The sequence below is a fragment of the Equus quagga genome, chromosome 12 (genome assembly GCF_021613505.1).
Source record: "Equus quagga isolate Etosha38 chromosome 12, UCLA_HA_Equagga_1.0, whole genome shotgun sequence".
NCBI lineage: Eukaryota > Metazoa > Chordata > Mammalia > Perissodactyla > Equidae > Equus > Equus quagga.
The window spans coordinates 106,139,917-106,164,275 of record NC_060278.1 but is presented as its reverse complement, the minus strand read 5'-3'; the positions used below and the strand labels follow the sequence as shown (position 1 = coordinate 106,164,275).

At 58.3% G+C, this 24,359-nt stretch overlaps 1 protein-coding gene across 1 annotated transcript; it reads left to right on the top strand.

Annotated features, from left to right (window-relative positions):
• The first annotated feature begins 13,247 nt into the window (after nucleotides 1–13,247).
• Nucleotides 13,248–23,986, top strand: PMEPA1 (prostate transmembrane protein, androgen induced 1). Its single transcript, XM_046679159.1, is given in 4 exon segments — nucleotides 13,248–13,520; nucleotides 19,338–19,391; nucleotides 19,857–20,156; nucleotides 20,158–23,986. Coding segments are annotated over 4 exon segments (777 nt in total). The 5' UTR covers nucleotides 13,248–13,346; the 3' UTR covers nucleotides 20,407–23,986.
• Nucleotides 23,987–24,359: the final 373 nt, after the last annotated feature.

Genomic DNA, 24,359 nt, shown 5'->3' with positions numbered 1-24,359 from the left:
TCTTATCTGCTCTGTGGCGAGAGCAGTGATTAGGACACCAGTCTTCGGCGTCCCGGCCTGTGCGAGCACGGGCACGTAGTCTCGCCTCTCCGAGCCTCGGATTCCCCGTCCCTGACGTGGGGGCCCCTGGGCCTGGGACGCTCCTGGAGAGCAGCTGAGAAAGCTCAGACGCCTGAAACCTCCGACTGGGGCAGGAGACGCGGAGAGCGCGGGCTGTGCCTGCCATACCTTCGTGGTTGTGCGAATGGTGGGAGATTTCAGACCACCGATCGTCTGTCCCGGAAATGAATCCAGCCAGGTTTCTGGGGTCACAGATTTGAATCCTGCCAGAGGGGAGGACAAATCACAGTGGGATTTAAAGTGCCTCGGCTCCCGGGGTCCGGCCGCGAATCCCCGGCCCTGGCACAGGGCCCGGCACTCAGTAGGACCACAGTAAATACATGCTGCTTGAAAAAGTGGCTGGGGCTGGAGTGTCCCTGAGGGTCATTGCAGACACAGAGGAGACTGTCTCATGGAAATGAAATCAGAGCCCCGGCATCGTGCCCGGAGACTGAGGACAGGCTGCTGGCTGTCCGTCTGTCCCGAAGGAGTGCGTGTGTGTCCTGCCTCCACAGCTCGCAGCCGGTTTCCTGCGTCCAACTCCGTCTGTCCGCGGTGTGGGGGCGCTCAGGTTGCCCTAACGGGCAGGGGCTTAGACCACAGGCATCTCTGTCCCCACAGTTCTGGAGGCTGGGGGTCCACGGTCGAAGTGCCCGCAGATTGTCTGGAAGGGCTCCCTTCCTGGCTTGGAGATGCCCGCCTTCTCACTGCGTCCTCACGTGGCCCATCCTAGGTGTGCGCAGAGGGAAAAATCGAGCTCTGTGGGGTCTCTTCCTGCAAGATCACGAACCCTGTAGGATCAGGGCCCCACCCTTATGACCTCATGTAACCTGATTGCTTCCTTAGAGGCCTCGTCTCCAGATGCAGCCACGCTCCAGTGGGGTTTTGACATGTGGGTTCTGGGGGGACGCAGATGTTCAGTCCCTAATCCGCGGTCCCCTTTCCTTCTGATCCAAGTGGAGGATTCAGGAGGGCAGATGAGAACTGCCACCCTGCAAATTGTTCCCTTGCACCAACCCCCGTGGCAGCCGCCACTCATAGGGTTTCCTGTGAGCCCGGCACTGTGGGAGCCATCTTCCGACAAAATTCTCACTTTGGTCCATGAGGGAGGTCCTTTCTGGCCATGGGGTCTGAAGGTGGGGAAGGGAGCCTGGAGTAGTGCATGACACCTCCAGGTCTGCACCTCGAGCCCCTACCCTGCTCTGGAGGTAAGGGGCTCCTCGCTGCTTGGCTGACCATTTATTAACCACTGCTAGTTTCTTTGTCGCCTGAGTACTGTGGTGGGCTGGACACCAGTGAGAGGCCAGTAAAGGGGACACTCTCTTCCTTGGAGCTGGGATCCCTGATGGTGATGGCCTGGGCTGGCACCGTGGTAGGATGTAAAAGTTGCTCTGGGGCAGCCAGGGGTGGGCTTTGAGGGATGAAGAGGAGTCTACCAGTTAGAGACTGGCAGAAGGGCTTCTGCCGGCCAGGCTTGTACTGGCTGTGAGGAAGCTGCAGGACAAGGAGACAGCATCCTGACCAAGTGGCCAGATTAGCAGTGCAAACAAGAAGACAGACGGGGGAAGGCTCTGTCTGACACATACCTTTTCTTGGAAGTCGTAGCAGATATCCTGCATGGTATTTACAAAATGAACCAGCAGTTCTGTGGGAGAGCTTAAAACTGCCAGAGAAAGCTGGAGGAGGAAGTGGCTGCAGGGGCTGGGGCAGAAGCAGGCCCCCGAGGTCTGGCAGCGGGAGGAGAGAGGGCGTGCCGGCCGGTGGACCAGCCTGGGCAGAGGCTCAGTGTAAGGGAAGCAGAGATTCTGCTCACAGCGCAGCCAGGATGCCGGCGGGCCGAGAGGCACGTGCGGGCCATCAGGAGGCGATTGGCAATGGAGGCAGGAGGCTGGGGTGGGCCAAGCAGGTGGCCTTGGTCGGTGACAGCTGGTGTTCATCACCCACTTCATCTGCGTGACTTGAGGTGTCTGCCTCTGCTCCTCCAGATGAGGAAACTGAGGCACAGAGAATGAAATAACTTCCTCATGTCATGTCTGGCCACTGATCTGGAGTTTGGATCCAGGCTGACCGGCTCCAGGTCTCCTGCTCACCACTGACTGCCCCGCCCCCCAAGTGTTCACTGACTCGGATTCAATGTGGGGGCGCCCATCCAGGCCCTCACACCTTCTCCGGCCTCTCCTGACGTCTGGGCTTGGCCATTAGTCCACCTCCTGCCTCTGCCATGGGTGAGGCTAACAATAGAGGGGCCCCTCTCGGTCCTGAAAGGCAGGGACGCACCAGGGTCGGCACTGAGATCCCTCCAGCCGTGCCCGTCCTGGCCAGGCAACCCTCTGAGGCCCTCCAGCACACGGCCTCATCGAAAGAGGAGCTGTGTTGTGGCGCCCGATTCAGAGCGGAGCTGTGTGTCCCAGAGGCTTGGAAACGGAGCCCCGATTCACGGCCCTCTCCTGGCGCAGCCATCCGGGCTCCTTTCGGGAGCACCAGGAGCTTGAGGGTTGGTAACTGAGAGAAACGTCTGCTGGTTTCCGGGATGCGCTCGGTGCCTCATGAGTGGCGGGGGCAGGCACGTTCGGAAACTCACACGAGCACACGTGCCTGGGTCTTTCCAGTCTGTTAATTAAGAGCTTTTAGGGGTCGGCCCCGTGGCCGAGTGGTTAAGTGCGTGCGCTCTGCTTCGGCAGCCCAGGGTTCGGATCCTGGGCACAGACATGGCACCGCTCATTAGGCCACATTGAGGTGGCGTCCCACATGCTGCAACTAGAAGGACCCACAACTAAAAATATACAACTATGTACTGGGGGGATTTAGGGAGAAAAAAAAAGCAGGAAAAAAAAGAAGATTGGCAACAGCTGTTAGCTCAGGTGCCCATCTTTAAAAAAAAGAGTTTTTAAATTAAAATGATGAATGCTTGTTATAAAAATGTGAGCACTACAGAAATAAAGAGTAAAAGGTACAGTCTTTCTCTTCCAGAAGTAGCCGTCATTAACAATTTGGTTTTTATCCTCATTTTTGCTGTGAAAATGGGTCCATATGGTATATTCTGTTCCAGTTTCATTATTTCTGCTCAACAGCAGATACTAACATCCATCCGTCGTCAGACCTGCAGACCGGTGGTGCTCAGCGGGGGACACCTCTGCTCCCCAGGGGACAGTGTCTGAAGACAGTGTGGTTGTCACGACTTGGGGGTGAAGGTGCTGCTGGCACCCAGTGGGTGGAGGCCAGGGATGCTGCTAAAGAGCCTGTGATGCCCAGGACGCCCCCGCCGCAGAGGGGACCCAGCAGTGTCAGTAGTCCCGAGGGTGAGAAACCCTGCTGTAGATTCAGGCCTCTTTTCAGAGGCCCCATTGTCCTCCACAGTGTGACGAACCAGGTTTGTCTAGTGGGATTGAGATGGTCTGTGGTTGTTCACTTTTTTAAAAACCTTGTAGTGGTATCCTTAGACATCCATGCTTTTCGGCCCTTCTGTGAATTTTTCTGTTGGATAGGATCCTGGAAGTTAAAATTGCTGGGTTGAAAGGGAGCGTGCATCTTTAATTTTGATAGGTACTGCCAAAATGCCCTCCAAGAAGATTACAGCCGTCAACTCCAGCGCCGCAGACAGACTCCCTCGCCCCCCGCTTGTCCCCTCCTCTCCTCAGCGAACAAAACGCATCTGATTTATTTTAAATGACTTTCCGTGGCACCTCCAACGTGTCCACTGATGGAAACGGCTCTCTCCGCGAATTCACTCCGTTCTGCCAATAATTCCCAAACGCTGATTGATATTTTGCTGACAGTGGGTGTTTAAAGATATTCGATGTCGGTGACAATAGAAAGAAAAAAATCCCATTAGTTCTTTCCATTTGGATAATAGCAGAAACGATAAAAGGCGAGCTTTGTCTTTCGAACTGAAGGAGTGCTTCATCACGAGGTTCTAGAACAATCAGACAGGCCCTTGGGTGTTCCTGGAGCTCTCGTCTCACCGTCCGGCTCCTACACGCGCTCTCAGGCCCGGCTCTCACCTATCGCGCACCTGCGGGCCCTCCGAGGCCACCTCCCAAAAGATGACCTCAGGGTGCGTGGGGTGAAGCCCCAGAGAGGATGCGGCTCCGAGCGCTTCTGCCACTTGGGTCTCAGAAGGCGGTTCACCTGTAACCCCGCAAGCCAGGACAAGGTACCAGTTGAAAGGATTTGTGAGTTAACGATTCGTCAGCAAAATCCTTTAAACCTGGCCCTGTATTTATTGTCTCAGTAGTGCACCTTGACTCTGTATGGTCCCTGCACTTCCGGATGCTTCTGCCTCCGCTGGGACAGACCAGAAGACAGCCTCCTCTGTCTGGCTCTGCGGGGGACTACAGGGCTGAGTCCTGATGCCCATCCCGAGACGCTCTTGAGGAGGGGAGGAGACAGTAAGGGTTCAGTGGGTGATGCCCATGTGCTCGAGAGGGGGAGGGCCAGGCCCAGCAGAGAGGTGCGTGTGTACACATGTGCGCAGCTGTGTGTGCATGTGTGTGTGTGCACCCAGTGGGGAGTATGGGAGGGAGAGTCAGCCGGGGAGAAAAGGCTGGAAGTGGCCTCCAGGCAGAGAGCATGGCATGAGCTTGGAGAATCTTCTGTCGTCCTGTTTGCTCCACAGCAACACGCAGGCCAAGGACGCCCTCCTCTCTGGAGTGGCCGTCAGTCCAGCCCTGTGTGGGAGAGACAGGGAGCCCCTGCCTCGCCGGGCAAGCTGCAGGCGAGGGGAGGGCAGCCCCAGGGCGTGATGCCTTCCTGCCACCTAGTGTCACCGTGGGCTCCTCTGCCAGGGGCACCTGGAGGGGTGGTCAGACCCCTCCCTGCCCTCTGAGGGCGACCCCACCTCAGTGTCTCATCTCCCAGAGGAGCTTGACCCAAATCCCCGAGAAGTGCTGCTGCCAGACACGGGCTGACAACACCTCTGCTGGGACACCACCTGGGAGGCTCGTGATGGGGCCAGCTGCCTGTTTTGGATGCTGACAGATGCTTCTTATGTCCTTTTTTTTCTCGTTTACTGTAAGTGAAATGATGTGTGCTCGGACATGCTGAGCACTCAGAAATGTGTGTTAGGTGGAGGGTCGTCCCCCGTGGGCCCTCCCCAGGGTCGCCATGACTGGTGGGTCCGTGTGTTTCCTGCAGATAGTCACCCATAGACGGGGTATGTATGTAAGGTGCACTGTTAGTTTAAAATAGACACATTTGCTGATTCTTAAACAAAAACAGGCTCATCCTATTCAGTGGTTTCTCCTGTCTGTTTGGGGCTCTTTTCCTGTCAGTGCACACAGGTCTGCTGGCTGTGCCTTCCTGGGCTGAGGCAGCCCCTTTGGGGGATGCTGAAGTGGTCCCCAGTATTTTGCCCTCTCGTGCAGACCTGCATTGGGCCTTCTTGACGCTTAACCTGTGCACACGAGAAAAAAGGTGACCGTTTATGCAACGTATTTACTGTCCATCTGCCCCAGGGACGGTGCTGTCTAGGTGCTGGGGACACAGATAGTAAGCAAAGAGTTGCCCCTGGTGACCCTGGCGTTCTAGTAGGGAGAGGCAGGAAGTGAACAGTTAGCCAGGACACAGCATTCCGGATTGGTGCTCCAGAGAAAGACGAAGCAGGCACAGAGCCTGGGTCCTGGGGTTTGGGGCAGAGCACTGTTTCAGACAGCGAGAGGAAGTGATATTGGAACAGAGACCCAGAAGGTAAGGAAGGGAAGCAAGCATGTGGATGTGGGGGGAAGATCCTTCTAGGCAGAAAGAAGGGCATGTGCAAAGGCCCTGAGGTGGGGCTGTGCTTGGTCCTTTTACAGAACATGCGGTCAGAGCAGAGTGAGCGAAAGGGAGTCCCAGGAGAAATACACATGGAGATAAATGCCCGGAGGTTGACCTGCCTGGTCTAGGGTTCACCCTTGAAGGTTCTGAGATTGCCATTTCACTCCACAGAGGTGCTGCCAGGTGATGCTGTCCACAAGCTATGGCGCTGGCCAAGGGGAGCCACTCTGGGGGGCCTTCTCCAGCCGCTGTGGATTTGCAGGGCCCCGGCCCAGCTCTGTGTGGGGTGAGGGGACAGGTGTGGCCCAGGACCTGGAGTTCTTGGTTCCAGGGTTTCCCTTCTGGAACTGCTGGCTCCAGATCAACCCATGTGTTCTTACCCCACCACGTGAAGTGGGAACTGGGCCGTCCCTCCATTGCCTAAGGTCACAGTAAGTGGCAAAGCTGGGATTCAAACCCAGGTACCTCGGGGGCAAAGGCAAACCTCATGTTCCTAACCTGCGCCCTAAATGCCGCCATGAGCAGTGGCACAGGGCGCCTCGGGCCCTGCTGCATGGCCTGGTCCTCACCCCTCAGGAGCCAGTGGGTGGCTTGCTTCCTCCCGGCACTGATGACACGGGACAGTATCTCAGGGTCGTGCTCAGGAGCCAGTGGGTGGCTTGCTTCCTCCCGGCACTGATGACACGGGACAGTATCTCAGGGTCGTGCTCAAGTCCCAGTGCCCGACTTGGCACGGTGTCAGCACTGGGAAGGTGGCGCAGTCTGTTTTCAAAAATGAGCAAAGTGGCCTGGACTTGCTCCCCACCTCCCAAACCTCACGAGAAAGACAGATCCATCTCTTTACCTAGAAACAGGCTTACCCTGAGAAATAAATGTGCCGTCGGGGGCTTTTGAAATGGCACAAGGAGCGATCAGAAAGTTATTCCTTTGACGTCTGGTTCAATTTTATTTGAAATTCTCGGGGGGAAAGGAGCTGGGTCCCCATTCACGTGCACTGGGGGTGGGGCGGGGGGAGGGCAGGACCTCAAGTGGCAGGAACCCCAGGCAGGCCAGGCTCCAGGGCTCCGCGGAATGACAATGAGGCCCACCCCGGCCCGTCTCATCCAGGCAGGCCTAACAAGGTTAGATTTTCATAAATTTCAGACAGCACCAATTCCTAATTCCTCAGTGTGCGGCCAGGAGGCCAGACAGGCTGCCTGCACGGGCTGCTTGTTAACCAGGAAGCACACCGGCTGCCCCTGCGCCGGGAGCAGACACGGGGGGAGGGCTGGGCGGCGAGGGGGTCATCTGGTCTGGAAACCTCCTGTGGGCTGGCAGGAACCAGGTGGACTCTGGCCCAGCTCTCCAGCTGAGGAGGGAGAAAGGAGCTCCAGCACCGCGCCAGCGCGCTGGTTATTAACCGAAACCTCAGGGACAGTCGTGGCCACTTCCAGTACCTGGGGCTGGGCGCGCTCTTCACAGACAACCCATTCCATACCAGCCCCCTCCCCACTTACAGCTGGAAGCAGCCGAACCCGGGTTGGAACCAAGCCTCTGGCTCTACGCTTAGGTTGGGATCATGGCTCCATCACCAAGAACCAGGGGCCGTAAACTTGGATGCGAAAGAATCGCATCTTTGCCTTAACTAACCCGAGCGAGCGGAACACGGGCTCCAAACCACAGCGGCATCAGCGGCACCTGTGATGTGGCCACCAGTGGAAACCACAGACTTCAGATCACATTGAAATCTGCCAGGTCGCGTTTAATGCACTGATATCCCAGAGTCACAAAGGTAATCCTGTCGGTTCTCCCCACATCACAAATCTGGTTGAGAGTTTGATAATTATTTTGATATAATTGGCTTCCTCTTTAAGCCACAGTTTTATTTAATCTTTAGTTTATTTTAAAAACCTTATTCTGAGAGAGCATCTTGGCTTCCCCAGCCGCCAGGGGGAAGTAAAGCGCCTCAGCCTGGAAGCCGCAGATGCAGGCCTGCTCTCTGACTCGGCTCCTCGCGTGTGGTGGGGCCGGTGCTGCAAGGTGGGGGTGGTTGTGGGAATTAAGAGCAGGAGATCCTGTCCTGGCCAGGCCCTTGGCACTCAGGGCAGGGCAGAGGAGATGGCAGCTGTTGGAATCTTTATGCCATGTGGTAGGCAGTGCCCAAAGTTCCACAAATGCCCAGCACGAGGTTGCCTCCCGACCGTCCTGTGACAGAGGCGGGGAGGAGGGTACCACTGGCCCCAAGGGCTAGCTGCATGGACCGAGTGGTGGGTGATGCTCCAGGCAGCCCCGATCCAGCCTGCAACCAGTCCCACTCACAGGAACCCACCCTGTTTCTGACATTCTGGGGCCGTGGTCCTCAGGACCCTTGGGTCTGGGCAGTCGGCCTAACCCAGCCCTGAAAGCTGGGGCATGGGGGTCAGGGCCCTTGTGCTGCGTGGCCTTTGGCCAGTCATATCACCTCACAGCCTCAGTTTCCTCATCTGTGAAGTGGGGGGATCACGTTCGAATCCACTTCCCAGAGTGACTCACGGTGAGGATTCAGTGAGATGAGGCTCGTGGGGACTCGGACCGTGCCTGGCATTTAGGGGGCATGGCGTGCTGCCCCTCTCTCTTGTGTCTGGGAAAGGAGCAGAGACGTGTGCACACATCCCAAAGGGACCGCGTCTTTCCAGAGGAGGAGACAAAGGAGGGTCAGGTCACTCCAGCGAGGTGCATAGACCTGTTAATGTGAAATTATTCACGAGGAAAGGGGATGCTAAATTAAATTAGAGTGACCCTACTGTGCTTGTGGAAGGTGGGCTTGCTCACCCCGAGAGCCCGCCGCCTCGTGCCCACCCAAGGGGGAAATTACGATGAAGACTAGCGAGCCACTCCCCCACCCTCCCCGCGGCGGGCATACTTGATGCTAGGAACAAAATGAGGGAAATTCGAGGTTTCTTTCCCAAAGGCTCCTGTTCTCGTAGCTGGGTCCTCGGAGCAAGGACCAGTCCCAGTAAATCCCTGATGGCCTTGGGTGCAGCCGCCACCCTGGGTGACCTTTTTGGACTGACCTTTTCCCAAACTCCCAGCCCTGGGGCGGAGGCCAGTCTCACACGCCGGGCCAAGGGACAGCTCGGCCCACCTCAGCATCTCCAAGGCTTCGGCATGGATTTGGGGGTGCTTTTTGTCCCCAAAGGGGTGTTGGGAATTGTGACAATGGTGATGGTGGAACCGCCGCCGTTTCTGTCCCATTCTGAGCTCCTTACATCTGTTATTTCATCTCCACACCCGCCAGGTGGTACGTGGGACTCACAGGTAAATGTGCCCAGCGTCACTTGGCTGGCAGCTGGCAGACGCAGGCAGGCAGGACCAGGCATCCTCAGGGGTGCTCAGGGGCTAACAGATGCATTGGGGAAGCTGGGAGGGTTTGCACATTCTTAGCTCCTCCGTACGGGAGGCTCCGGGTTCAGGACCCAGCCCTGCTTTTTCGAGGTGCATGATCTGGGCAGCTTCTCCCTGAACCTCAGTTTGCTCATCTGCAAAATGGCAGTGGTGATGGCACCACCTCACAGACTTGGGGAATTGGGGGCAGTGGGCTCAAAGCAGGGGCCAGTGCCCATGTTGTAGCTGTCAGCGTCCTCGCCACAGTTACGTGAGTACAGTGAGCTGGGGCTAAGGACCGCCCACCCACCCCTTCTCTCTGCCCTCCTTTGTCTGTGACCAGGTTTTGGCTGGGAATCCTGTGGTCACGGGAGACTTGAGGCCTGAGGTGGGAGACAGTGGTAGGACCCACCCCTGCATGTACTACGCTGGGTACTTGGCCTCATGTCCAGGTAAACAGGAAGTCTGTCAAATTGGGGAAACTGAGGCAGGAGTGGTGTGGCTCCACTTCTGCCGTTAGCAGCTGAGTGACCCAGACTTGTCTCCATGCCAGAAGTCCTGAAGCCAACTGCTGTGTAGGCTTTGACCTGCCCGGTGTTTCTAAAACTCTTGAATACGTTGCCAGTAGTAAAGGCCAGGCAACTTCACAAATGGTCTCTAGGTTCTGGAGAGATCGGTGGTGTGGCCGCACTGGGCTGGCCGGTCTGGGGTGCTGTCCTGCCTTGAGTGCTGTGCTCTCAGACCTGCTGGGGCTTCAGCTAGTCGTATCTGACTGAGTGCTGTGTGGCCCTGCTGGGGAGGGAGCTCGTGCTCAGTTAACGATGCCTGCGGGGGCAGCGGGAGTAAGGAGCGGAGGCTCGGATGCTGAAGCCAGGCTGCCCACAGGGGCGGGTGGATGATGCCCGGAGGAGTGGGCCAGGCCCACGTGGACAGTGCAAGCCTGTGCACTGGGGGAGACTGCCCACAGCTCTGTTCCTTTGAGTGAGGCCCGGGGACTGGATGCAGGTGTCCTCGGGCCTCCGCTTTGCCGCTTCTCCCAGCAGGTGCTTCCATGGTGCACTTCCTGAGAGGAGGGTTCTGTCCCCGAGGGTGGTGTCTCCTGGAAGGAGCACCCTGAGTGTCAGAGTGCGCTGGGGCTGCCTGGGCAGGACACACCACAGCCCGGGCAGTCCTCACTGGGTGCATCTGAGTACCCGATAACTGCTGGTGGGGGAAGCAGAGCATCGATGCTTATGCAGCCGCCCTTCCCACAGCGTGGGGGTCGCTCTGAGGTCTGAGTGGAGATCTCAGGACCTCCTTGGCCCAGGGTGTCCTCTGCTTTCTGGGTCAGGAGCTGGCTCGGGGCCTCCCCGCCTCCCCACAGTGCCCGCCCCGCTGTGCCTCTGCGCCTGGGTGTGTCTGGAGTATTCAGCATGGTCCTGCTTTCTTCGTGCTTATGGGTTTGGGCTGTCATCGTAGTTTTGCTGTAGCTGGGGTGCAGCTGAGCCCCCATTAATCATGGTCACCTTAAGGGGGCGCTCCCCAAGTGCTGAACCCACCGCCTGCTCACTGCTCTGCAGGCAGGTGTCTTTCATCTCCCCCTTTACAAGGGAAGCGGGGATGGACTCAGAGATGGAGTCCAGGGTCGCACGGAGCCAGGTGGGGGTCCTGATGGTGCCTCAGCGGAGTCTGGGGAACCCTCGGGACCCTCCCTCCTCCTCTGGGCCTGGAACCCAGGCCCCTGACTTCCAGGGTGTAGCCCGGAAGTCAGCTGTCGTTTCTCTTTCGGAGAGTTTTTCTTTCCCCTTCCCGTGTGGATTCCTGGGTCTGTGCCATAAGGGGCTTGTGGCCCAGGGACCAGGGTGGCACATTGTGCTTTCAGGAGCCTGTGCTCATTTCTGGGAGCAATTCTTACGCTCTGGTCACCGGCCCCCAGGAATCAGATCCTCTTGCCCTTTCCGCCCTTCTTGGGGAGGCTGGGAGAGCCACGGAGGGTCTGTTCACACCCCCTCGGCCCACTGGGGCCTCACCCCTTGGCCCCTTTCGGCCCCCACTAGCCCTGCTGCCTCAGCCACGGTCTCACTGTTGTCTCCTGGGCCCCAGACACAGGAGGAGGGCAGCGGCCTGGCCTGGGTCCTGCAGGCCACCAGGGTCTGGGAAAGGGACAAAGGCAGCCACACACCTCCCTTCCTCCAGGCCCGGCGTAGGCAGGGCCCTTGGGTCAGCAGGGGGAAGGGCCGAGGGTGGCCACCGCCAAGGTCCCCACTGGGGTGAAGAGTGCATGAAGTTGGGGAGGGGACATGCGGCCCCTCTGGAGGGCGGGTGAGTGGGTGCTGCACAAAGCGGGCCTGTGTGTCCCCTGAAGGCGGCTTTCTCCCGGGCCCTAAAGATGGGATCTGGGCCCTGTGGAATCAGGCCAGGCTGCCCAGGCCCTGGACCAGCCTGTCTGGGGAGGCAGGAGGTGTAGCCACCATTACTGGGTCAGAGGCCTGGCCTTGCCCGACCCAGGCCCAGCCTGCCCTTCCGGCTGGAAAGTGAGGGTGACCCGTGGGCCATTCAAGGTTTGCCTGATTTCCCGCCGGGCCCTGGCCTTCATGGGGCTTGAGAAAGTCTCACCATTGACCCTGGCTGCTTCCTCCTCCCTCCGGGCCCCTCCAGGACGAGATGGGGAAGTACTATCAGCCAGGGGCCAGAGCCAAGGTCCAGGCTCCAGATTGATTCCCGGGCGCAGAGGCCGACCTCCAGCGGATGGTCAAGTGCGAGGAGCCACCAGCTTTGGGCTCTTGGGCTGCACGAAGGCTGTCACCTGACCTCTGGGCCGCAGTCTCCTCGCCTGTGAGATGGGATGGTAAAGGCGCCCGGTATGCATGCGTCGCCCTCTGCTGTGGGGCGTCCTGTGCCCTGTGGTGTTGAGCAGCACCCAAGTCCCCGCCTTCTCGACGCCAGGAGCACCCGTGGTTGCGACAGCCTCTCATGTCCCAGACATTGCCACGTGTTCCCTGGGGGCAGACTCGCCCGGCTTACGAAGGCCATAGGTGACGCTGCCCCGTTGGCAGCTGTGTGGCAGGGCATGAGAAGGTGGGCGTCTGGGGAGCCTGGTGGGGCTTCTGGAAGAATGTGGAGGGGGCATCCGAGTGGAGAGGCTTCTGCAGCTGTGCCGACAGAAACGTGCGCATGGGACGCATGGCTGTCCTGCGGAAGCCTCAGGGAACAGGCGGGGTGGCTGGAGGGGTTGGCCGTCACTGGTTTGGAGCTGTCTGGGCCCAGCACGATGGGCCGGAGCCCGTGACACGGCGCCCCCAACACTGCCTGGCACTCTGCAGTCTCTCCGCCCGCTGTTCCAGCTCCATATCTGTCTGGAGGGGGAGGAGCTGGGTCAGCAGCTCTGAGCTTGAACCCGCCTGGGGAGCCCTTGGCGGCTTGCATGCCTCGGGGAGCCTTCCTGCCGCCCTCCATGCCGGGCGGGGGGGCGTGGTGGTGTGCCCCGTGGGGCCTTGGTGGGGGAGGCTGGGCCTTCGCCCCAACGCTGCCAGCCGCCTCCCCTCTGCCCCTGTGCCGTGTCCCCGCACAGGGCCTGCAGGATGGCACTGGCGGCTGGCCCGCTGCTGGGGGCTCTGCTCTGCTGGCACCGACCGCGGCCAGCTGCCGGCCGCCTCGCACCCACCTGAGTCAGCAGAAAGCGCCCCGGCTCCAGCAGAATCAAAATAACCGTCTTCCTTTTCCAGTACTTGAGGGTTTTTCCGCCTTCGAGGGGAAAAACAAAACCAAACCAAAAAAAGGAAATGAGAATCGCAGCGTCTGCAGGCACCTGGACTGCGGCTTTTCTGAGGCCTCGTTACCGGGGGCGGGGGGTTCCTCACACACTCCTGTCCTGTCCTGTCCTGTCCTGTCAAGGGTGGTGCATGTTCGTGAGTGTGGTGTGTGTGTGATACGTGTGTATGTGTGCAGGTATGTGCAGGGTGCATATGTTTGTGTGTTATCTCTGTTTGTTGGGGGGGGTGTGTGTGTTCGGGCTCATGTGTGTTGGGGGTGTGGAGGTGCGTCGGGGTGTGTGTCAGGGTGTGTGTTGGGGTGTGTGGCTGTGTCCGGGGGTGTGACTGTGTCGGGGGGGTGTCGGGCTGGAGGTGCATTGGGCTGGGGGAACACTCTGAGGGCTGGGCCCCCCGCATCTCATGTGCCCCCGTCTTACAGCGGAGCTGGAGTTCGTGGAGATCACCATCATCGTGGTGGTGGTGATGGTGATGGTGGTGGTGATCACGTGCCTGCTGAGCCATTACAAGCTGTCGGCGCGCTCCTTCATGGGCCGGCACAGCCAGGGCAGGAGGAGAGCAGACGCCCTGTCCTCGGTGAGTGCTCGCACCCTGTGTCCCGGGCGGGCTCCTCACAGGCCCCGGGGGGGGCGAGACTGAGAGCAGGCAGACAGTCGGTGGCCGCAGGGGGGTGCTGGGCGGGCGGTGGGGAGGCCGTTCTGGGTCCAGGCAGAGGCCTGATGGGAAAGGTGGCCTCAGTCCTGCAGCTGCGACCCAGACAGAAGGGAGGTGGCCTTTTCCCACGCCAACACCCTACGGGCATCTGCGCCAGGGACTCAGCGCCTTGGAGGCAACAGGTCACTCGGAAAAAGGCCCTTCCTGGGCCTGGGTTGAATCCCAGCTCCACGGTGCTGGCCCTGTGCCCTTGGACTCGTCCCCGATCCATGAAGCGGGACTTCCGTCCCCATTCATTGCATCACAGGGCTGACGATCCTGCGGAACTGCAGGCACTTCCATTCACTTTTTATCCACCCATCCGTCCACCCGCCCTTTCATTCATTCACTGGACAGATAGCTCCTGAGCGCCCTCTGCATGCCTAGAGCCCACCAGGCACTGAGGGCATGGCTGTGAGCAGGTCCCATGGGGTGGCTGCCTGCTGGGCTGCGTCTAGACACACGAGAGTACCTAAATCAGATGATGCTGAGGCTCTGAAGGATGCTGAAGGGCGGTCACCGAAACTCCCAGGGTGGCTTGTTCAGCTGGACCCATCGGGGTGAGGCTCTGAGGCCCCTCTGAAGGCTGGCGTGAGGTTGCGGGACGGGGGCGATGCCGGGAGGGTGGGGGGGACCAGCCAGTGCTGTGCCTGCTGTTAATGGTAACACTGCGTTTTGATATGTTAGTAGAATCGTGAGCCCCTTTGGGCGTCTGGAAGTCCCGGAATGTCCCCTCCAGAGTCCACACATCGGAGCTGGAGCAGCTCCTGGCGGGCGGGAGCCTGCCCAGGTCCCCTGTGTCCCCCTCTGCCTTCGGGGCTGAGCTCTGCCCCGTGTTGGCTGTTCCACAGATGGACTGAGGGGAGTACACGGTCCCTCTCTGTACGCTCTCCGTCTCCAAGCCTGCGATGTGTGACTTAACCTGGGACAAGAGTGCTGTCTGATAGCAGGCGGCCCGGGGCCGTGGGACGGAGCGCCTCTGAGCCATGTTTGCTGGCCGCCAGGAGGACAGTGACGGAATAAGGAGGCGGTGCCGGGTGTGGGCTTGGTTCTGCGGGGCCTGGGGTTGGTGGCAGTGCCCAGAGTCTGCGGGGCTGAGCCAGGTCAGGCTGGCAGGCCCGGCCCAGGCAGGTTTGGGCCTCTCCCTGCCATCAGGCCTCAGTCTCGGTGTGTCACCAGGTTGCTAGGGCCAAGAGCATCTGCTCTGGTCCCTCTGAGGGGAACATGGGCTGCCCCAAACCTGAGGCCCTGTGTGTGTCCCAGGGCGCTGGGCACTGCTGCTCTGCGGGACTGGCCACTTCGACAGCCGGCTCCCTGCGTGTCACCCAGCCCTGGGGCCGCTGCTGCCCTGCGCTGCACTCTGCCTGCCACGGCTGCCTCAGAGACCCCCCCTCAGTGGCCGGGAACCCCATCCACGGAGGAGAATCGGGCTCAAAGAGTAGGAATGTTGGCCTGCTTTTAAATGGCAGTTTGAAGCATCCGGGCCTGTTTCTTCCTCCCTCGGATGCTGGGCCAATCAAGGGCACTTTGGACAAACGAGAAGACACCAGCCCACTAGTGCGGGTTCCAGAGGGGTCATCTCGTCCCTTGGCCTCAGTGTGTGCATCTGAAAAGTGGGTGGAGCTAGCCCTTCTCCTGCCTATGTGGTCGTGGGAGGGTGCTGGAGAAATGGCAGGGGTTCTGGTGTGAGGGGGAGGCAGCCCTGGGGAGGTCAGGACTCGGGCCTTGCCTCCTGGACACCTGAGGCTAAAAGAAAGCCGCCCCCTCCCCCACCCCTGCCCCACCATCACCCAGCCACCCGCACAGGCCCTGGGGATGCCCGGCTGGGTAAACAGGAGCTTTCTTAGGCCTGAAGTAAGTGTGGTGGCTCCCTTGGGAACCTCCTGCCAGACAGGACGTGTCTGAGGAGTCTGGGGGCCCCGTGACCTCTCAGAGAGACTGAGACCCGGCAGCTGTCTGCCTGTGGCTGACCCCTCCCCCCCCCCCCCCCTAGCATGGCTGTTCTGCCATGGTTTTCAGGGTGACCCCCTAGGAGTCTGTTTTCTCACCTCTCTGAGGGTGGGGCTCACATGCAGGTAAGCCCTGTGGCCCTTGGATGTCACTTCCCTGCCTGGTGCCCTTCCCTGGGAAGCCAGGACATACTGCATGATGGTCACGACGGTGACAATCCAGCCACTGCAGTGGCACAGACTGTAGGTCTCCAGGGGCTTGTCCTGAGCGGGCAGGTGAGGGGAGTGTTACCTGTAAAGGCAGGTGCACTTCCACCTGGGCACCTGTGAGCAGTGGACAGGTGCAGCCGGGCCCCACCCAGGAAGCCTCCTGCCCTTTCTGGGCTGTCCCTGGGTCCCCGAGCTTTGTTTTCAGGGACCAGTTTGGATAGACAATCCATGCTTTTAATTGAATCCCTTTCACAGCCTTTAATTATTCCCCCAAAAGATAACGCATCTTGGACCGTGACAGCCACTTCACGCGCGGCTCCCTCGGAAGACGGGGGTTCGTGTGTGAGGCCTGCTCAGCCCGGGTGGGCGCGGATCGTGCTGGAGGCTCGGCCAGGGCCTTGCATGGGGCAACACTTCATCCTCTCTGCCTCCAAGTCAGCCCTCGAGTGGGTCTCCTGCGCCCCCAGGGCTCATTGCTGTGGCCTCTGGGGGACTCAGAACTCTCTTGGGGCCCCTTGTGTCAGGCTGGGTCCTAAGCAGTGTCCCGCTCTTCCATTCTTCCAGTAAACATTTATAAGTACCTGATGTTTAGCCTGCAAAGCTTGGTGGGTGGCAGTCCCATTCACTGAGGAGCCTAGGGGAAGAGTCAGGAGTGGCATCTGGCCGCATGGCGCTGTCAAGCAGGCACGTAGCTTGGAGTCTGGAGTTGAAGGTGGGTCAGGACTCCTCAAGGTACAGACCAGGACCTGGCTGCCTGTTGTAAGCAGAGTTATTGGCACCCAGCCATGTGCATTCCCATGGTGTATTCTGTGGCTGCGTTTGCCCTGCAGCAGCCTTGTTATCGGTGTGACAGACCATCTTGCCCAAGGCGTGTAAGACGCGGCCTCTGTGGGCGAGAGGGTTGCACCTACTGTGGCGCCGCCTGTGGGCATGGGGTGACTGCAGCAGAGCCTGGCTGACACAGGAGCTGAGATGCTGTGGGAGCCTGGGGCGGGGCATCTGGCTCAGTGGGGGGTTCCTGGAAGGCTCCCTGGAGGAGGAGGTGACCTCCAGGTGCACAAATTGGAGGTAGTCAGGTGATGAGGATGGTGGGTGGTTCTGGGACTGTGCTGGGGCCCCCAGGCTTTGCTTGGTGTTTTCTTAAGCTCCCTGGGTGGTGCCACTGTGCTGCCCGGTGGAGAACAGCTGGACTGGGGCAGGGGAGTGGGGGTGGGCAGTGGTGGGAAGAGGTTGTCGGTGACCATGTGATGCAGGGCCGGCAGCTGAGGGCTTCATGGGAGGGTTTTAGGCGAGCTAGGCTTGGCTGCTGGCACCCCTCCCAAGGGCTCCCCACTCTAATGGGACAGGCAGACGGCCCCCTCTGCTTCCTGGCTCACACGTGGGCCGTGCTGGGGGCCACAGAGCCGGCCAGGATCAGCCTGAGTCTGAGTGGGCCTGGAGGCAGGCGACAAGGGTTTGGATCCCAGCGCTGCCTCCTCCCAGGCGGGCCAGCTCAGCTCCGCTAACTGACTTTGGCCAGCCTCACGGGTTTGTCGGGGGAGTTGAGAGGGTGGGTTAAAGAGCACACGTGATGCCTGGCTCCAAGGCAGCAACTGGTCCAGCATTACTCATGTCACTAACAAAGTGGGCGCTGACAACCATATTAACAGTAAGGGTGTGCGTCTGCTTTCTGCATCCTGGCGCTGGAGCATCCTGGACCCCGAGTCTTTATGGGGCGAGCACATGCCTGATGGGACAGTTTTGAGAGACACAGAGCGCCCCTAGTGGCCATCCAGGAAACTGCAGCCTCTGGGCCATTCCTCCCCAGACTGCTGACAAGGATCGACTTACCTGGGGACCCTCAAGAAAACGTGCCCCCAGGGAAACTTTTAGGCGATGGATATGTTCGTTATCTTGATTGTGGTGATGAGTTCCTGGTATATACATATGCTAAAACTTAAAACTTACCCGAGTTGTCGACTTGGAATATGTGCAGTTTATCGTATGTCAGTTCCATCTCAGTAAAGCTGTGAAATGGAAAGACAGCGCCCCTCCCCGGGCCCAGGGCTGTCACTGTGCACCACCAGTGTCTGGGTTGCCCCACATGAACTGGTCCTCACTTGGGGCCCAGCTTTCCTGCCCTGTGAAGTGGGTATCTCAGGGGCAGGGTCTTCCGTCAGTTGAGAGCTGTCGCTGAAGCCTGGGTCCCAGCTCGGTGGGAGCTGAGGGCCCTGGTGTCTGCGGAGTATGCTGCCTCCCGGCCTCTTGGCCCCTTTGAGGGGGGCTCACTCTCCCAGGCTCTCCCCACAGCAGCCCAGGCTGAGGTCGAGGTGGTCTGAGTGGGCAGGTGCTGCCCACAGGTGGGGGTGGGGCAAGGGAGCCTGTCCTGGGGCTGGAACCCCACAGGTGGGTGTGACAGGGCCAAGTTGTCCTCCCAGAGCCTGGCTGCCGGGGCAGAGTGGAGTCCAGCGCCAGCCTCCTGGATCCCTGGGGGGAGCTGATGGCGCCCCCAGAATCTCAGCAGAGGATATAAGCTTCGTGAGGTGGCAGCCACATGCCCAAAACCTGGCGCGGAGCTAGGCCCAGACGTGGTGCCACATTCTGTGTTTGTTGACTAAGCAAGTCATCATTTTGTGGTGGAGCAGCTGCGTGGGGCACTTTGCTTGTTAACTCTCCTATACTCCTTCACCTCTAAACTGGGCCCACGATATAGAGGGCGAGACAGACTGTAAAGAGCTAAATAAACCATAGACAGGATGATCCCAGATATGACAGATGCTATGAAGGGAAATAGCAGAGGACAGGATTTTTAATGGGAGAGGCCCTTTAGACAATGGTGTCAGAGAATGTCTGCAGGGGACACTGGAATTGAAGCAAGAAGGAGCCAGCCCTGCATTGGGGTGGTCAGTGCAAAGGCCCTGAGGTGCACACTTAGCACTTTGATGCTGTAGGTAGCGGCTCAGCATGGCTGGAGGCTGAGTGATGGTGGCACCCAGCACTTTCCTGTGCTCCCTGAGGGCCACGTGTGTTCCAGGTGGTTTGCGTGTTCCGCTCCTTAAGTTCTTCAGCAGCTCCTTGAGGCGAGTACTATCAGTATCCACATTTTCAGATGCAGAAGCTACAGCATGGAGGTTAAGTAACTCGCCCAAGGTCATTGCACAGCAGGCAATGGTGGTCAAGGCCAGGAGGGCTAGATCACGCCAGGCTTCCTTACCCGCCAGCTCATGGGTTAACTGGATTATTCTAAGGTCCACACATGGGAAGCTGCTGGAGGGTTTTGAGAAGAAGGGACCATGAATCAGGTGTATGTTTTGGAAAGTGGGAGCGGAGGATGCGTTTTGGGGGACAGCAGTGGGCGCCAGGAGATCGGTAGCAAAGCAACTGTGGTTGTGTCCGAGAGAAACGTCCACGGCCCCAGCCGGGGCAGCCAGGTGGGGATAGAGAGAAGTGGATCGTGCCAGATCTGATTCCAGTTGGAAGGTCTCAGAATCAAAGCCGGGCGACCCTCTGCTCTCCCACCTGTGTCCATCCTGCTGACCCCGTCTGTTTCGTCCCCATACAGGAAGGATGCCTCTGGCCCTCGGAGAGCACAGTGTCAGGCAGCGGAATCCCAGAGGTGAGACCCCGAGCTCCCTCCCCTCCATCACCCCAGCCCTCTGTTCCCCCTCTTGGCGTGCCCCCCAAGGCTACTGTAGTGGACGCGGAAGGCCCCCCGCCCCGCAGGTCCCCGTCACCAGGTGGGCGGCGCTCCCACTGCTGGAAGAGTGGCTGCTACAGGCTCACACCTCCACCCTCTCGAAGAACCGTCCTTGGCGATGGGATCCCCCTGCCCCGGGATCATATGCTCTGTACCCCCAGGGAGCAGCCCACCATATCTGTGACCCACAAGGACAAAGGCTGCCCCTGTTTTAACCCCGTGATGATGTTCATACTCCAGGGCTCCCGGGCCATCAGGCCGGGGCTGGACTCCAGGCTCAGCCCCTTCGCCCCCATCCTTTCCCAAAGAGCAGAGTCCCTTGCAGCCAAATCACGGTCTCAGGCCCTGCTTCCGGGGGACCCTCACTCTGCTCTGCCCCTCCAGCCGCAGGTCTACGCTCCGCCTCGGCCCGCCGACCGCCTGGCTGTGCCCCCGTTTGCCCAGCGGGCGCGCTTCCACCGCTTCCAGCCCACGTACCCGTACCTGCAGCATGAGATCGACCTGCCGCCCACCATCTCCCTGTCGGACGGGGAGGAGCCCCCGCCCTACCAGGGCCCCTGCACTCTCCAGCTGCGGGACGCCGAGCAGCAGCTGGAGCTGAACCGGGAGTCGGTGCGCGCGCCCCCCAACAGAACCATCTTCGACAGCGACCTGATGGACAGTGCCATGTTGGGCGGCCCCTGCCCCCCCCAGCAGTAACTCGGGCATCAGCGCCACGTGCTATGGGGGCGGCGGGCGCATGGAGGGGCCCCCCCCCACCTACAGCGAGGTCATCGGGCACTACCCCGGGTCCTCCTCCTTCCAGCACCAGCAGAGCAGTGGGCCGCACTCCTTGCTGGAGGGCACCCGGCTCCACCACGCACACATCGCCCCCCTGGAGAGCACAGCCGCCTGGAGCAAAGAGAAGGATAAGCAGAAAGGACACCCTCTCTAGGAATCCCGGGCGGCCAGGGCCGGGGCAGCAGGAGGGAGGGGCGAGAGCCCGCACTTCTTAAAAAGACGAGAGGAGCCCGGGCGGGCGGTGGGAGGCCGTCCTCTCCCCACCTCTCTGTGTATAAATATTTACATGTTCTGTCTGGTCTGAATGCACAAGCTAAGGAAGCTTGCAAAAAACCACGTTTCGTTGTTGAGCTGTGTCTTGAAGGCAAAAGAGAAAAAAAAAATCCTACACTAGTCTTTTCTGTTTCTAGTTGAGCTGTGTGTGTGAATGCTTATTTTCTTTTGTTTGTTTATGATGATTTCACTTAACTTTAAAGACATATTTGCACAAAACCTTTGTTTAAAGATCTGCAATATTATATATATAAATATATATGAAATAAGAGAAACTGTATGTGTGAGGGCAGGAGTATTTTTGTATTAGAAGAGGCCTATTAAAAAAAAAGTTGTTTTCTGAAGTAGAAGAGAAAAAAAATGGCAATTTTTGAGTGCCAACTCAGAAAGCGTGTATTACCTTGTAAAGAAAAAAAATTACGAAGCAGGGGTTTAGAGTTATTTATATAAATGTTGAGCTTTTGCACTATTTTTTAATATAAATATGTCAGTGCTCGTTTGATGGAAACGTCGTGTCTGTCGAGACTTTTAAGGGAGAAATGTCGGAGTTTCACGGTCACGTCAGGCAGAGGCTGGGCTCCGCGTGGGGTTTGGAGAGAGGCCTCTGGACGGGGCGCTCCTCTGCGAAGTGGAGGCTTCTGTCGAGTGATGGGTTATTACCTCGCATACATTCCCCACCCCGAAGGAGACATTTTTTCCCTCTGGGCCAGAAGAGCATTTGGATCGCAGACTAAATAGGAAAGTTACTCAAGGCACCAAGTTCCAAGTGGTGGCTTTGCTTTTCCCGAAATGAAAATAAACCCTAACTGAAGGAATCTTAGTTTTTCCTCCACTTTTTTTTTTAACCCTGAAAGGCCCCGTAGGAAGGGACTAAGGCCCCCCTCAAAGCTGCAGCCGCTCCCCGTGCGTGTTGCCAGGGGGACATGTCGCTGGCTTGTGCCCACGAGAGCTCGGGCAGCGGTGCGGGTGGCTCCTGAATTTGTCGGCTGAGGTTGGTGCGGTCCACTGGCGTAGAGGAAAGGCCCAAGTTTTAGGAATTTGACCTCATGCCTGTCTTTCTCTTTCCATGTCGATTCTCAGTTAACAGGCCCATACACGGAAGACCAGAGATGAGAAGCGGACACGCCCAGGTTCCTCCCAGGACACGTGCAGGGGTTAGAATGAGAAACAGCCAAACCGACGCAGACTCTGGCTTTATGCTTTAGAAGCAGAATTCTTTACCTCCGTTCCCACACTTTCGGCTCCTTCCCATGGAAACAGTCATGTCTGATGTGTTTATCTGTGTTTTCATAGGCCTCTTGATCAGACACAACTCTCGTTCACCAGGATTTTACTGAGCAGGTTTGGGTTGGTCGGGACCCCTTGGTGGGGTGCAGGGGGAGGAGAGAGGAGTGGGGGCCCTTTGGGATCTACCGGAGACAGGGGCTGGAGCCGGAGGTCTTTCCTCCCACTGAGGACTTGCCCATACTCTACTGGGTGACCCCCCCAGCCAGAAGAGCAAGCCCCCCATCCCATCCCACGGAGGTGTTTCATTTTCAGGAGAATGCCAGCTAGCAGACGAACGGGCGAGAAAGGTGTGAGAGGCAATAATTAGTGTTTTTAAGCAACTTTTTTATTACTTGAAAAACAAAGACCTTGAGAACAGTTTTGAAGTTCTGACCATTTGAACTCTATTTATATACGTGAGAAGAACACAGTGACCGACCTGTGAGCACGGTGTCTGTGCTGGCTGACCAGCCTGGTGGGAAGGGCTTGCACCTTGGCGATGAAAGCTGCCTGTCCGAGGGGTCTTTAGCCGGAACTTGCTTCTCTCTCTCAAGGAGGAGGAGGATTCTCTTAAAAGGTCATGCAGAGAAATCAATATAGCTTGTCCAGAAGGGTACGGGGACACATTTATAGATAAAAATTTTTAAAAAACGTATCTTTCCTTTGTGTGAAGCGTTCCTAGTGCCTTACCGAGGAAGCGGTTGGCTCTCCTGTCGCTGGGCGGGGGCACTGGGTGGGCTTGTCACTGGGCAGGGGTGCCTGGACAGTGCCCCGCTCACTGGGACTGGCCTTCCCGCCCATCCCAAAGGGCTGCTCCTTCCAACACCCCAGGGCGCCGGGTCTGTCCCGCCTGCTCTCCCTCCCCCTTGGATGTGCCTCCATCTCGCTTGGTCAGGTGCCCCTCCTGCCCCTCCAGCCTCTTACGTCAAGTCCTGCGTTTAACTCCCATCTGGGTCAAAAACCTGGAAGTGGACCTCATTGGTGTGAGCGGGGTCTGCGGACAGCCAAGCCGAGCCTTCCTTCCCGGGTCCCCTTGAGCCAACTGCTTGGATCTGTTGCTTGGTGGCGGGGCCTGGATTGGCCGTGTTTGAGGGAGCAAGGAGGAGAATGTGGGGGCATGGGTTACTGACCTCAGCCAGTTCGGGGCACAGCACGCCCCTCCAGTTATGGCTCCGTGTTGCCGTCCGGGTCTGAATGCTGCGACATCCCTGGGCCTCGTGCCCAGAGGGTGACAGGTGGAGAAGTTCATGGTGGGGTGGCCTGTCAAAGTCGGGGCACGTCCCTGGAAAACCAGTGGGTGTGTTTCTGGAAACTGCTGCCGGAGTAGTAAGCTCTTGGTTTCTCTGCTGGACCCCAGAACTCTGGGAGTGCAGGCTGTTCTTTAGATAGTGGCTGCCGTGCCAGTATCTTTGAGAAGCACCCCTCAGGGGGCCCCCTTTTTCCAGCAGAAAGTTAGGGAGCCCTTGGCGGTGGCTAGGTGGAGGGGGACCAGGGTGGGCTTGGCTCTCACCTCCCGCTGTCTCCCTGTTTGTCCACCACTGCGTCTCCTCCCCAAAGAAGGTCATTTCCCCCGCAGCCCGGGTCTACGCAGATGGACTTAGCAGTGTGCAGTAAGAGCTGTCCGTGTTTCCCTAAAGCCCAGGGTTTCTGCCAAGAGCTGAAAGTGACTCCTCTCCCACGTCCCCAGGGCAGGGAGAGAACCGAATCCGTTCCCTGTCCTCGTCTGTCTTCCCTGTGAATTGTACTTTTCAGAGATTTTTTTTTTCCCTACGTGTGACAACACAAAGCTTGCAGATCCATAAAATATCCTGATGATTAGGAAAGAAAGTGTTTTGTTTTTCCGGAAACCACGCTTCCACTTGTGCCGTGCCATAGAGCTCTGAAGGACACGCCCCGCTCCCCCGTGCCTGCTGGTTCCACGGGGTCGCGCTCACGGCAACGCTGGTCCGTCGCGTTGCTGGCGTTGGATCCGCTCTCTTTCGCAGCCCTGTCTCCTGAGTTCTGTTCAAGTTAAATGTATGTAAACTGCGTGGCACGCGGGTGCAGCGCCCCTGTTGCTGCTGTGTAAGACTCTGTATCTGGATGCCAATCCCCAGGCCTGATGAAATCGCTTGTTGTGTATCAATAATCATTAGTGGCAATGACGACCTTCTGAAAAGCTGCAATACTTATACAATAAATTTTACAATTCTTTGGAACAAGGCTTTTCTGCTTCCTTGGCAGCGTTGCTTTCCCCTGCCCCCCACCACCTTCAGCAACAACCCCAGGATGCTTTTAGGGGGGACGAAGGGATCCCTCGAAGCTGCTGTGTGGCCTTGAGCAAGTCCTTCAACCTCTCTGTTTTAGTTCAGGGAGCCCAGTGAAAATACTTGCTCAGGCAGGCAGTTCTGCTAAAAGGGTGGTATTAGGGTTAAAAGAGTTTGCAAAACATGGCCTGCTTTTCCTCCCTCTTGGAAAATCATTATTCTCTGTAGCATGGCAAAAGCTCTGATAAGGTCTGCAAGAAAGAAACCATCTTGGGTGGGGCTCTTCCAGACGTAAACACTGAGTCATGGATTGGTGTGAAGG